This window comes from Penicillium riverlandense, assembly GCF_028828495.1.
Source record: "Penicillium riverlandense strain IBT 135883 chromosome Unknown utg000003l_segment0_segment0, whole genome shotgun sequence".
Lineage (NCBI taxonomy): Eukaryota > Fungi > Ascomycota > Eurotiomycetes > Eurotiales > Aspergillaceae > Penicillium > Penicillium riverlandense.
In genome coordinates, this window is record NW_026643196.1 from 182747 (window position 1) to 195228 (window position 12482).

At 52.7% G+C, this 12482-nt stretch overlaps 5 protein-coding genes across 5 annotated transcripts; 4 read left to right on the forward strand and 1 right to left on the reverse strand.

Moving 5' to 3' along the window:
- Positions 1–391: 391 nt before the first annotated feature.
- Positions 392–2662, forward strand: sly1 (syntaxin-binding protein; the record flags this gene model as incomplete). The annotated part of the gene is made up of 3 exons (XM_057195097.1): positions 392–430; positions 466–737; positions 772–2662. The coding sequence occupies 3 exons, from the start codon at positions 392–394 to the stop codon at positions 2660–2662; spliced, it is 2202 nt and encodes a 733-aa protein (XP_057052493.1).
- Positions 2663–3246: 584 nt separating this feature from the next.
- Positions 3247–3546, forward strand: N7474_003683 (uncharacterized protein; the record flags this gene model as incomplete). Its single annotated transcript, XM_057195098.1, has 1 exon — positions 3247–3546. One exon carries the CDS (start codon positions 3247–3249, stop codon positions 3544–3546), a length of 300 nt encoding a protein of 99 aa, XP_057052494.1.
- A 984-nt stretch (positions 3547–4530) lies between these two features.
- On the forward strand, positions 4531–6822 carry N7474_003684 (uncharacterized protein; the record flags this gene model as incomplete). The annotated part of the gene is made up of 6 exons (XM_057195099.1): positions 4531–4806; positions 4855–4877; positions 4943–5433; positions 5484–5858; positions 5918–6137; positions 6192–6822. 6 exons carry the CDS (start codon positions 4531–4533, stop codon positions 6820–6822), a joined length of 2016 nt encoding a protein of 671 aa, XP_057052495.1.
- Positions 6823–7445: 623 nt separating this feature from the next.
- On the reverse strand, positions 7446–9026 carry N7474_003685 (sugar porter family MFS transporter; the record flags this gene model as incomplete). The annotated part of the gene is made up of 1 exon (XM_057195100.1): positions 7446–9026. One exon carries the CDS (start codon positions 9024–9026, stop codon positions 7446–7448), a length of 1581 nt encoding a protein of 526 aa, XP_057052496.1.
- A 1036-nt stretch (positions 9027–10062) lies between these two features.
- Positions 10063–11894, forward strand: N7474_003686 (uncharacterized protein; the record flags this gene model as incomplete). Its single annotated transcript, XM_057195101.1, has 2 exons — positions 10063–10678; positions 10774–11894. The coding sequence occupies 2 exons, from the start codon at positions 10063–10065 to the stop codon at positions 11892–11894; spliced, it is 1737 nt and encodes a 578-aa protein (XP_057052497.1).
- Positions 11895–12482: the final 588 nt, after the last annotated feature.

Genomic DNA, 12482 nt, shown 5'->3' on the forward strand with positions numbered 1-12482 from the left:
GCTTTACGAAGAAAAAGTGTAGACGGGACAACAGGGTAGGGGGGAATGGGGAAGGGGATGAGGGTGTAGGAGATGATGGGGGGGGGGGGGTGGTGGATGGGGAGGTGAAGAGAGAAAGACGAGGACAAACGCGGGAGAGAGAGAGAAGGTATGATTGGGCGCAGAGCATGTGACAGGTTGGTTTGGGCTGTTTTGGCGGGGCTTAGTCAGCCCTGGCCCACCGCCCACCCGGCAGAGACACCTAGACCGAGAGCTGTCAACATAGCAGACCTATCTCCTGCGCCGGGTTTCTTTGTCTGTCGAGGTCTCAGTTGCTGGCAGTTGATTCTCTATGTTGTGAAGCTCAGCTGAACTCTGCCACGTCATCTGTCTCCCGGTGCCCACTACTGCCATGGCATCGTCGCATCCAATGTCCCTGCGGGACCGACAAGTCGGTAGGTGGATGATGCTCTTAGGTCTGCAAAGGGACCGGCCATTGACAGTGTTGCAGTCTCTATTCAAAAACTCCTCAACTTGAATCATGACCCCCGTCCGGCTGATGATTCGGCGCTGGACTCGTCCGCGCACGGCGGCCTGATCTCTCACTCCACCCCGATCTTGAATGAAGACGGGGATCCAATCTGGAAAGTCCTGGTCTTTGACAACTTGGGCCGCGATGTCATTAGCAGTGTGCTGCGCGTCAACGATCTCCGGGCGTGGGGGATCACTATTCACCTGTACGGCAGCACTCCCCTCTTGTGTGTGTGATCATACTGACTGATCCCCTCCCAGAAACATCAACTCGCAACGATATCCTATACCCGACGTCCCCGTGGTCTACCTGGTTGAGCCGACGCAGGAGAACATCCAGGCGGTCGCACATGACCTGTCGCATGGCCTCTACTCCCCTGCCTACGTCAACTTCTTATCCTCCGTTCCACGGCCACTTCTCGAGGACTTCGCCTCCCAAATAGCTACATCTGGCGCATCCGAACACATTGCGCAGGTCTTCGATCAGTATCTCAACTTCATTGTGGCCGAGCCGGATCTGTTTAGCTTGGGACTGGGCAAAGATGCATACTGGAAGATCAACAGCCCCAAGACCAGCGACGAGGATCTGGACGCCATCGTCGATAAGGTCGTGAGTGGGTTGTTCAGCGTGAGCGTCACAATGGGTATGTTGGAAGGCTCTTTTGCAATGAAGTGCTTGACTAACAAACTAGGTACTATCCCCATCATCCGATGCCCGAAAGGTGGTGCGGCAGAATTGATCGCTACAAAACTGGACCGAAAACTGCGCGATCACATCCTCAACTCCAAAGACAATCTGTTCTCTGGTGGTCAAAAAGCCCTGCCGGGGGTGCCTTCAACTCGGCCAGTACTCATCATTATGGACCGCAACGTCGATCTCGTTCCGATGCTGTCACACTCCTGGACGTATCAGTCGTTGGTGCAGGATGTTCTTGAGATGCGGTTGAACCGAATCACTGTGGACGCAGATGAGGGGGGCAAGAAGTCATATGATGTCAACAGCAACGACTTCTTCTGGCAGCGCAATGCCGGGGCTCCTTTCCCTCAAGTGGCGGAGGACATCGATGCCGAGTTGACACGCTACAAGGAGGACGCCAACGACATCACGAAGAAGACAGGTGCTTCTTCGATCGAGGATCTCCAAAACGATACCAGCGCATCTGCGCAGCACCTCAAGGCCGCTATCACTCTACTGCCCGAACTGCGGGAGCGCAAAGCTGTCCTCGATATGCACATGAATATCGCGACCGCGCTTCTCAAGGGCATCAAGGATCGGCAGCTTGATAACTTCTTTGAGCTGGAGGAAAGCATCACCAAGCAATCCAAGTCACAGCTGTTGGAGCTGATCAATGACCCGGCTAAGGGCAATAACCCGACGGACAAGCTCCGTCTGTTTATCATCTGGTTCCTCAGCACCGAGACTGAGCTGAACCGCACAGAAATGACACAGTTCGAGGAGGCGCTCTCCAAGGCCGGTGTTTCGGACGTTAGCTCTCTTGCCTACGTGCGCCAGGTGCGTGAGATCACACGTATGACGATGATGACCACCTCGGCACCACAACAGCAATCTTCTGATTTGTTCCGCGGGTTCTCTTCGCTCTCGAATCGCCTTACGGACCGCATCACTTCCGGCGCCCTGGGTGCCAATTTTGACTCGCTCATCTCCGGCGTCAAGAACTTCCTGCCCGCCAACAAGGACCTGACTGTGACCAAGATCACCGAATCAATCATGGACCCGGCCGCGGCATCTAGCTCCGCCATCGCCAAGACAGAAAACTACCTCTACTTCGATCCCCGGAGCGCCAACGCGCGCGGCGCCATGCCCCCCGCCTCTGCGTCGCGCAACGCTCAGGCTCCGGGTGCGACGGGTGGGTCCGGTCCCGGTACTGGGGCCAGCTTCGGCCAGCGTCGTCAGGCGTTCAGTGAAGCTATTGTGTTTACGGTTGGTGGTGGAAGCATGGATGAGTACGGTAATCTGCAGGACTGGGTGCGGCGAACCAGCGGCCAAGCAGGGCAGGAGGGTGCATCATCCGCTCAGCGTGCAGGGGGCGCGCCCGGAACGCGGCGACGAGTGGTCTACGGCAGTACGGACTTGCTGAATGCCAGCGAGTTCTTGTCGGAATCCTTGGCCGCGCTCGGCCGGGAGAGCTGAATTGCTAGCGGAAAGTGGCTGTAAAACATACCTATAATGCAAAACCTTGACATGTCTAGAACTTGTGGGAATCTTTGGATTCAACGTAATCCTTGAGGCTAGAGTTGCAAGCATTAGCCTATTTTTTTCTTCTCTCAACGGACCTTGGACTCTGCTGGCTCCACGGTGGTGGCATCGAAGAGTCGTGAAGAGTGCTCGCGACATCATCCGCCTCCCGCGGCGACGGCCTGGAACCGCATGCCCCGAACATAACGAGGAATCACAGCGCGACCAAGAAAAAGGGGCCCGCCGCCTCTCGGTTCCATTCCAACCATCGATGTTGCCTCGCAGGCGACTTCTCCGCTACTCGCCGCGGGGCTGATGTCAGGACAGGATCATCTTTCCGACTCGCCCACGCCACGAGATGAACCCTATAAAAGAGTCCGCCAAAAACGAAAAATGAAAGAGATCAGATTTAGATCAGATTCTGTGGTACGGATACAAGTTCAATCAAACTGGGCCGCCGTCGCCAAAAATTTCAAGACAACAACCATCTCCTAGCCCTCTTCGCCGCTTCAGAGGAAGTTGAAGAACAAACCATCAAAATGGCCACCCACTACCACGATAACACCTACGACACAACTACGTACGGGACCACGGGCTACGGCACGACCTATGACACGGGCTACGGGGCTACTGCGTACGACCCCAGCACCGGCGCCTACGACCAGCACCTCGACTACCGCACCGACGGGTCGCAGCGGCATCATCGCGAGCGTACCGATCCCAGCGGCACCTATCGCCACCGCGACGTCGACCGCCGTGACGACGGCACCACGCGCGTTCATCGTGAATACGACAATCCCAATACTGGAACCAGCTACCATCGCGACTACGAGAGCTAGATCGGATTCAGGGGGGTGTGGGAGGATTTGACGCGTTGGGTTTTGATCCAAGCTTGTGTATAAGATGAGGTATATGATATGGGATATATATATGGCTTATGGGTATTTATGATGAGCTTATGCGTTGTATACGGACGAAAGAAAACACAGAAAACGGATCAGAAAAAAAGCAGAAATAGAGAAAAGAGCAAAAAAAAGGGTTTTGTTTCAAAATGTCATTATGAGTAAAAATCTGATTGGTGCTTTAGTCTTGTTGTTTCAGCGAGCGACATTAGGAACAAATATCACGATCGTTATGCCAACTCTCCACTTCGTGATACATTGAGGTGGTGGGGACAGCTGTGCATTTAAGCTTATTTGGTTCTTGGCTTCGCTTGGCAAGGACATGAAGCGTGTAACGTGGCCATTCATATAAGTGAGTTAATGCTTGTGTGATATTGAAGTTAAAATCTTTATCTGGTTCATTCGTTATTCATCATCTTTCTGTGGTAACGTCTATATATAATCCGAAGATGTATAATCATGATGGGTGGCTTGTGAACCAAAACGGAGTGTGCAGTCAGTGAGATAAAGCACGAATCTCTATATTTCGATCCACTAAATACCACTATGTATAAGATCGCACCGATGGGATTAGTATTGGTCCCATGAACTACTATGCTCCGATCATGCAACTCTTCCTAAACAACACACATCGTGAGTAGTGACTAACGAGGCCTGTTCAACTGACCTAAATGCGGTAACATGGTAGGTTCTACGGCAGAAGATTGATAATATCAATCCAATGAGACAGTATCCCATGATTCTTACATCCATTCGACGTAGACGTGATCAGGCAGCAGTGCTGCCTCAGGCACCAACGAGGCTGACTCCGCATGATGTTGGCGTCTCAACTTGTCCCGCAATCCACCCAGCTCTGTATGCCGGGCGAACCTAGCTCTCTCTCTCTCTAATCCCCCTCGTCATTCTCATGTCCCCGTAATCATGTCACGGAGGACGCTGGGAGGAGGGCGTGTACTGGGTACTCCGAATACTCTCGCAGCAGCAGCAGCAGCAGCTCCTGCCCCGTCGAAGCAACGAGTGCTATCGCCGACCGCCAGCAGCGTCTCCCTCAGTTCGCAAACCTCTGCATCTCAGTTCTCTTCCGAGGCACAGGATCTGACCTCGCGCATCTCTCTGGAAAATGGCGACACCTCCATCTCAGCGGCACCGGCTGCGCCGGGAGCTCAACTCTCCTGTCCGATTTGCAGCGAGGAAATGGTATGCCACTCCCTTCCGTGCCTGCCTGACGGTACTAATCGTTTTCAGGTGACTCTACTTCAGCTTAATAGGTACCTCCCCATCGATCCTTTACCCCCCCCGAGCCCCGTGGCACTGTCATTAACGCTTAACCTAGGCACCTCGACGATATCCACCAGAATCTAGAAGACGATCGGCAAGATGAAGTCAAGGACTGGTTCAAAGTGCAGATGGAGAAGGCGAGACGGTTTCAGCCTCTTGCCGTCCTAAACCAAAAACTCAAAGGCTTGGATGTGTTTGAATCCAACGAGAATCAGCAGTCCGTCGCTGTTTCAAGCCGCCCCCTCGTGCCCCAGCCAACCTCGCCCGAACCACCGACATTACTTGACCCTGCCGACCTTATTACGAAGGAACACTGGCAAGTCGGCGCCATTTACGACGTCTGCCTGGAGCCATCATGTGGGAAACGGCTGAACGGTACCAACGGGTGCGTGAACTGTCGACAGTGCGGGAAGCTCTTTTGCGAGGAGCATACAATGTACCAAATGAAGCTATCGCGGTCGGCACAGTATGAGCCTGTGAGGGGCAGCTGGGCCAGAGTGTGCGAGACCTGCTACAAATCGCGGGAGGGATACAATGATCATAACGGTGGGGGCTCCCCGAATTCTTTTCGTCTCTGGGAAACTAATGGAAATCAGGAGCGACACGAGACCAGACAAATGCGTTCAAGTCTATGCGGAAGCAGATCGTTGACAAGGATTTTCTGGAAGTTTCTCGCCTGGAGAAACGGCTCACACGGCTAACCCAGGGATTGGCCAACCTACCCCCAGAGCAAATTCAGCCTGGGGCAACCAAGCTCTGGTCCATGTCGTGGCAGAACGATCAACGAAAAGCTCTGGAGCAGACGATTGTCAGCTGGCAGGATGATGCGAGCGTCTCACGCTGTCCATTTTGTCAACAGGAGTTCTCAAGCTATTCATTCCGGAGGCATCACTGCAGGACCTGCGGGCGGGTTGTTTGTGGGGATCCCAACACAAAGTGTTCCAGCGTGGTTGGGCTTAGTGTTGCTGCTGGTAAGTTGAGCTTTCCCCGGTAAATCAGTGGCAACTAAGCAACTAACAACATATAACAGTTACGGGAAAACCCTCCACGGAAAAATCCAATCCTAGTCTGGTCGACACAGATGTCCGACTCTGCAAAGATTGCAAGGCAACCTTGTTCGATCGACGAGACTTCGAGGCGGACATCGCGCGGAAGCCCCCAGAGATGAGGGCATACGAGAATTTGGTCCAGTTTGAGAGAGGCATCCGTCTACATCTTCCCAAATTTCAGAAGCTCCTCACTGCTTTGCAGTAAGTTCATCACCTCTTCTCCATAAGTTTTCACTAACAGTGAACCCCCTGCAGAGACCCAAAACGGCCACCTTCGTCTCAACAAATCGCAGATGCTTCCAAGGTCCGTAGGCGGCTCATGGACTCGTTTAACAAATACGATGTGGCCGCACGGCGGATCCGTGACATGCCCACCCAATCACCAACGCAGCAACGGCTGCAGAAGGCCATCTACCAGAAGGCCACCAACTTCCTTCATCTTCATATGTTGCCCTTGAAATCCGTGCCGAAAGTTCTCAAGCACGCATCCACCACTGCAGACCGAATACCCAGCCGCACAGCTTCTCCTAACACTCCGACCAATGGCTCACCAGCCCCGTCCCGGCCCCGAGAGTCAGCTCTCGCCTCAATCAAATACAACAGCGTTGCCACGAATGGTAGCAGCAGCAGCGTCGCCAGCGATACCAGCAGCGCTGTTTCCGCACTGGAAGCAGAAGAGAAGTCTCTTCGAGACCGGCTGATCGTTCTCGAAGAGCAAAAGTTCTTCGTGTCTGAGATGATCGCCGACGCCAACCGGAGGCGCAAGTTCGACGAAGTCAGCAGTCTGGCGGTGAATGTCGAGGACCTCAGCCGGGAGATTGACCGTGTCAATGGGATGCTGGCCAGTCTTGACTTTGAAGGTGTCTACACCGGCAGCAACCTTTAAGTCAGCACTTGATTTATTCCTTGTTTGCTATTCCCACACACCAGCGAGCTCATGGCGTCTCATTCTTTCCTTGATTCGCTTTTTGTTCTCTGTCAATTATTTCACCTCACTTACGATGATATGAGCATAGCATTAGGCGTTGAAGGTTGTTTGGGTATATACTGAATGGCTTTGGCTATTTTTTCCATCCCATCATTTATCTATCATTTATTCAATCAATTTCCACTGTCTAAGTTAAACCCAAAGAGCAAAAACAAGGCGCTAGCTACTCTCTTATCTCATCATCGGGTGAATTAGAAAGGGGCCAAAAAAAGAGTCTCAAGATGTTTTTAGGAATAGCCGAACGCGGGGGTCGAACCCGCAGCCTTGAGATTAAGAGTCTCACGCTCTACCGATTGAGCTAGCCCGGCAGGGCTTGAAGGGCGTCGAGAAATGTGGATTTATCAAAGAAAACTCGAATTTTTCATGGATCCTATGGCCAGTCCATTCTGGGCCTAGCTCGTGCTAATTGGCTCAAAGGAGTGTGTAAACAAATACACACAGGATAATGTCTGGCAGTGGGGCGTTTCCCATCTGGGCTACCGACCACTTTTGTGAGGGCGCTCAGGATCCGGCTCACCAGCTTAGACATGGTGATCATGTTCTGTGCGGATGGCGGCCTCAGCAGAGCCCTTTCCACCAACAGCAATCATCTCGGCATCAGCATCCACATGCGATGTGGGGACCCAGTGAGTGCCCGGAACGAATAGAGGGGAGTTATGAAACAGCTCATCCATATCCTCCAAGTTGAGGGCCTTCGTTTCCGGGAGGAATGCCCAGAAGAAGATGGCGTTAGTGATGTTGGTAATAATGAAGATGAAGTAATATCGCCAGCCAATGGATGATATAGCAATGGGCGTAACCTGCCCTATCATAGTATTGAAGGCGAAGGATGTCATTGCACCAACTGCCACGCCTTTGGAGCGCATAGCAGTGCCAAAGAATTCGACTGGCAGCGCCCACGACAGGGGGCCACTGGTGATGAAGAAAATAAAACTGAAGAACCATGTCATGACGATAAAGGTCCAATGTGCTGCTGTACTCGTTGATGTAGGAGGAAATACTTTGATGAGTGCACAATTGACCGCGAACGTACATGCCATGAGCACATTCCCCCATATTTGCAACGGTCGTCGTCCGATTGAGTCAATGACCATAATGCAAACCGAGGTGCCCAAGAAAGCAATAATAGACTGGACACCAGTTAGAAGCAGTGTGGTGGCTGTTGGAATGCCGATCTGCGCGAATATCTCAGGCGAAAAATATCGGATGGCGCTGACCCCAGTCATTTGAGTGCTGGCCTGTGCAGCCATGACCAAGATTGTGCGTCGAATATTGGGCCAGCCTTTGAAAAGATCGAAATACGTCTTCCGTTTCTGCGTGTGTTCCTGACGGATCTGCGCCTCGATGAGATTATACTCGGCGATTACATATGGATCATGAATGTTTCCATGCGCATGGAGCTGGGCTAGAGTTGCCAGCCCTTTTTCCCATTGGTCGTGGTCACAGAGCCACCGTGGGCTTTCGGGAATCATGTACACAAAGGTAGCGAGTAAGATTGCTGGGACAATCTGAATCCCAAGAGGGACACGCCACTCCGCACTATTCTGCTTCTTGTCCCAGGCGGAATAGCATCCGTAGCTGATCCAAGTCGCAAATATTTGCCCCACCGCATCAAAAAGCTGCTGCAGGCTAGTGAGTCTCCCTCTAATACGCCGGTGACTGATTTCTGCTTGATATATGGGAACAATCATCTGCATATGGTAAACATCGGCTAAGTTCAGAAATGAGGAGGAACGGAAAAGACCAACCGTCAGAAGACCAACACCGATTCCCGCGAGAAGCCTGCCTATGTATAACATCGAGATAACAACGCCTGCTGTCTGAATTATGCCTCCTATCATGAAAATTCCGCAGGCGAGTAGGATCGTGCCGCGACGGCCCAGACGGTCTGCGAACCCTGCTGCGAAAGCGCCAACAAAACATCCTCCAGTGAAGAGAGCAACCACTGTGCCACTGCGGGAGTCGGCACTAGATTGAAGAAACTGGGCCTTAAATGAATTCGATGCAACAGCTTCCGCGATGACGCCCAGATCGTAGCCAAATAGTAACGACCCAAGCGAGGCAAAGCAGCCTATCAGAAATTGGTAGATTCCTGGCTTCATTCTGATGCGAGAGGCAGATAGGGCGTAATAGTTAGCTTGTGCACGATCCCAAGAACAATCCTCGAGATCTAAAGCTTAGGAGAGCCTTTCAAGTAAGGAATCCTCTGCTTTTGAGATGTTCCACCTGCGGAGGCAACTGATAAACAGTCAAGGTTACTCCTCTTTCCCCGGAAACCCACTTTTACAAATCCCCCAGGGAGATACTGGGGATGCGGGGCTGTCATGTCCCAATTTATGGCTCACGCGGCGACTTGCCGATTGATCGCAGTATAACCGATTCCCGCCGCATGCTCGATGGGGCCGTGCCCAGACAATCACTGGTGCAGCCAGCCCCGAAGAGGGCCTGACATCCTTCTCATGGCTGCGACACCTCACCGGATGCTACCTCGTCGCAGCTTTCGGCGCTGCGCCGACACTCTCTAGGGAAGGGCGTGTCGCATCTTATGCCCGGAGCAACTCCGAGGTTCGAGGCGGAGATGGTTGAGCTAGCATGCAACTATTTTCGAAGGACCGGGCATTTGGTCAGGCAATTACCCGCTAAAGTTTTACGCAGAAGGACGTGTGGGGGAAGCAGAGCGACCTCTGCTGGAAAAGGCGTCCAACGACCGATTGCTGTAGTCAGGGAAGCTGGTTTTCCATCGCATTTTGCCCGTAGGTGGCTTCCTCCCAAGCTCCATGCGCTCGATCCTTCCAAGTCTAGCGGATGTCGCGGTTCAATTGTCACTAATCGGATACCGGACCCCGCGCGCCCCTCAACGTCGGAGTTTTCCAAGTCTCTCACGGGGTTAGTCAATTCGGGTAAGGGATCGCAGATAATGAGGTTGGACGACTTGAGTTGAGCCTGAATTGGCCCGTCCTCCCAAGGTGGACGACGCTCGATCCAATCTTATTAAAGGCAGACTCTGTCCCGAATTGCGAGGAGTTCCGTGCTGTATGTTTCTAGGACGATCGTTCATTTGAGTCGGCAAATTACCAAAGTAGTCAGTCAGCTCTCAACATCTCGTGCTGGGCTTCGTTGCATTCAATCCTCCGAACCATGGTCCTCAGTATTCTCGCCGTTACGAGTCTGGCGGCCACCGCAATGGGGCATCAGGTCTCCGTTTCGGTTGATGCCTCCTCTAGTCTTGGTCCTTGGACTCCTATCCACCGTTTCTACGGTTGTGACGAGCCCAACTACGCCTACTACCCTCATGGCTCTGCACTCCTCAAGGAGCTGGGCAACCTTGGCAAGGACCAGACTTTTTTCCGGACTCATAACCTTCTAACGACTGGTGAGCCCGGCCTCGTCGGTGTTCCAGGCCTGAAGTGGGGGAGCACCAACGCTTACACGCTGGATGACGCCGGTAACCCCATTTACAACTTCACCATCATCGACGATATCTTTGACCACTATCTGGCCGCCAACGTCAGGCCATATCTTGAGATTGGATTCTCCCCTAAAGCGCTGGCAGTGCACCCCAACCCTTACTTCTTTGACTTTAACCCTGCCGCTGGTGCTAGCAACATCTACACTGGATGGTCGCATCCTCCCAAGAGCTATGAGCGCTGGGGTGAACTGGTGTACAGGCTGGCCAAGCACCTCGTCGACCGCTATGGCGCGAAGGAGGTCAACCAGTGGTACTTTGAGGTTTGGAACGAGCCAAACATTCCATGTACGTTTATATAGCAAAGCCAGTGGCAAGGCCTCTCCATTTCCCTTCCCTCTCCACAATGGACCCGGCAAGTCGGTCGACTGACACGAGGACAGACTGGAACGGCACGACCCAGGAGTTCTACAAGCTCCACGACTATGCAGTCAACTCGGTCCGCAAGGCTCTGCCCACCGCTCGCATCGGCGGCCCCGAGGTGGCTGGTGGTGCCGATGGATCCTATCTCGGCGACTTCCTTGACCATTGCGCTAACGGCACCAATCATGCAACCGGCAGCAAGGGAACGGCCCTTGATTTCGTCTCGTTCCACGCCAAAGGCTCGCCGCTCTTCATCAATACTACCGGAGACAACGGCTATATCCAGATGAACATGTCGCCCCAGCTGCAGCAGATCGATGAGGCCTTCGGTGTTGTCGCATCCTTCCCTCAATACAAAGACAAGCCCATCTTCATGAGTGAGTACGATCCCGACAGCTGCGCGGCGTGCACTTCGGCCGCCTATGGGTACCGGAATGGCCTTCTGTACGGCGCATACTCCGCCGCGTCCTTCTCCCGTGCCATGGACCTGGCTGCCAACCGTAGCGTCAACCTCCAGGGAGCGCTAACCTGGGCCTTTGAGTATGAGAAGAACGCCATTCTGCCCAACGAGACCGGCTACTTTGACGGCTTTCGAGTATTGAGCACCCAGGGCATCGACAAGCCGGTTCTCAACTTCCACCGCATGTGGAGTATGCTGAGCGGCGACCGCATCAAGGCCGAGAGCTCCGGGCAGGTCCCCCTAGACGTGGTGCTAAAGGAGGGCATCAAGGGCAAGCAGACCGACGTCGGCTCCCTCGCCACGTTTGACAAAGATACGCAGGCACTCTATGTGTTTGTGTGGCACTATCACGACAACGACGTGGACTTCCCCGATGCCGAGGTCTCTGTGGATGTCGAGGGCCTCCCTGCCAACTTTGCAAACCATCAGGGTAAAGTGATAGCAATGCACTACCGCGTGGATGACGACCACAGTAACTCGTATGCCAAGTGGCTCTCCATGGGCTCCCCCCAGGACCCGACCTCAAAGCAGTACAGCGAGCTAGTCCGTGCTGGCAAGCTTATGACGCTCGGTGCTCCCAAGTCCATGCGCGTATCGAAGAAGGGCACGCTATCCGTCGATTTCTCGCTCCCCATCCGAGCCCTGTCACTGCTCGTGTTCGAGAAGAGCTCTGCCTCCTAGTAGAGAAATTTAATGTGAAACGCTTGTTGATATCGACGGATAGATATGTTACGTACATGATACCATTGCTGTATCGGGGTGCTGATAGTTTCTGCTGACCTAGCCTAAATCCTGGTCCAAAAGTTAGGCCGAAGAGTCGCAGATGAAACAACTTAGGTGTCAACCTAGAGGCGCGGTAACATTTAAATCAATCTCTGACTTTAGATCTACGAAATAGTAGCAAGACCATTGCATGCACAGTACAAAATGTCAAAATCAAAAGCAGTTCAGTGCTGTACAAACTTTTATCTATAGATCCACTATGGCTGGCATGCTGACACTCCCTCAGCGCTACAACTGCGCACTAGATTTTCCCTTTGGGAGGGAATTGAAGCTACATCGTAATTAGTAGAGAGAATTTATTATTAGTAGACTAGAATGTTTATAATAAATTGAACTAAAATGGTTCATCAACAACTACACAGCAACCTCACAATACCCATGGGGCACTAAGAATTCAAGAAATATACCCCTCATGAGAGGCAGATAAATGGCACATAAATCAGGGACCCAATATGATTATTCATGTACATATCTATACAGAACCCC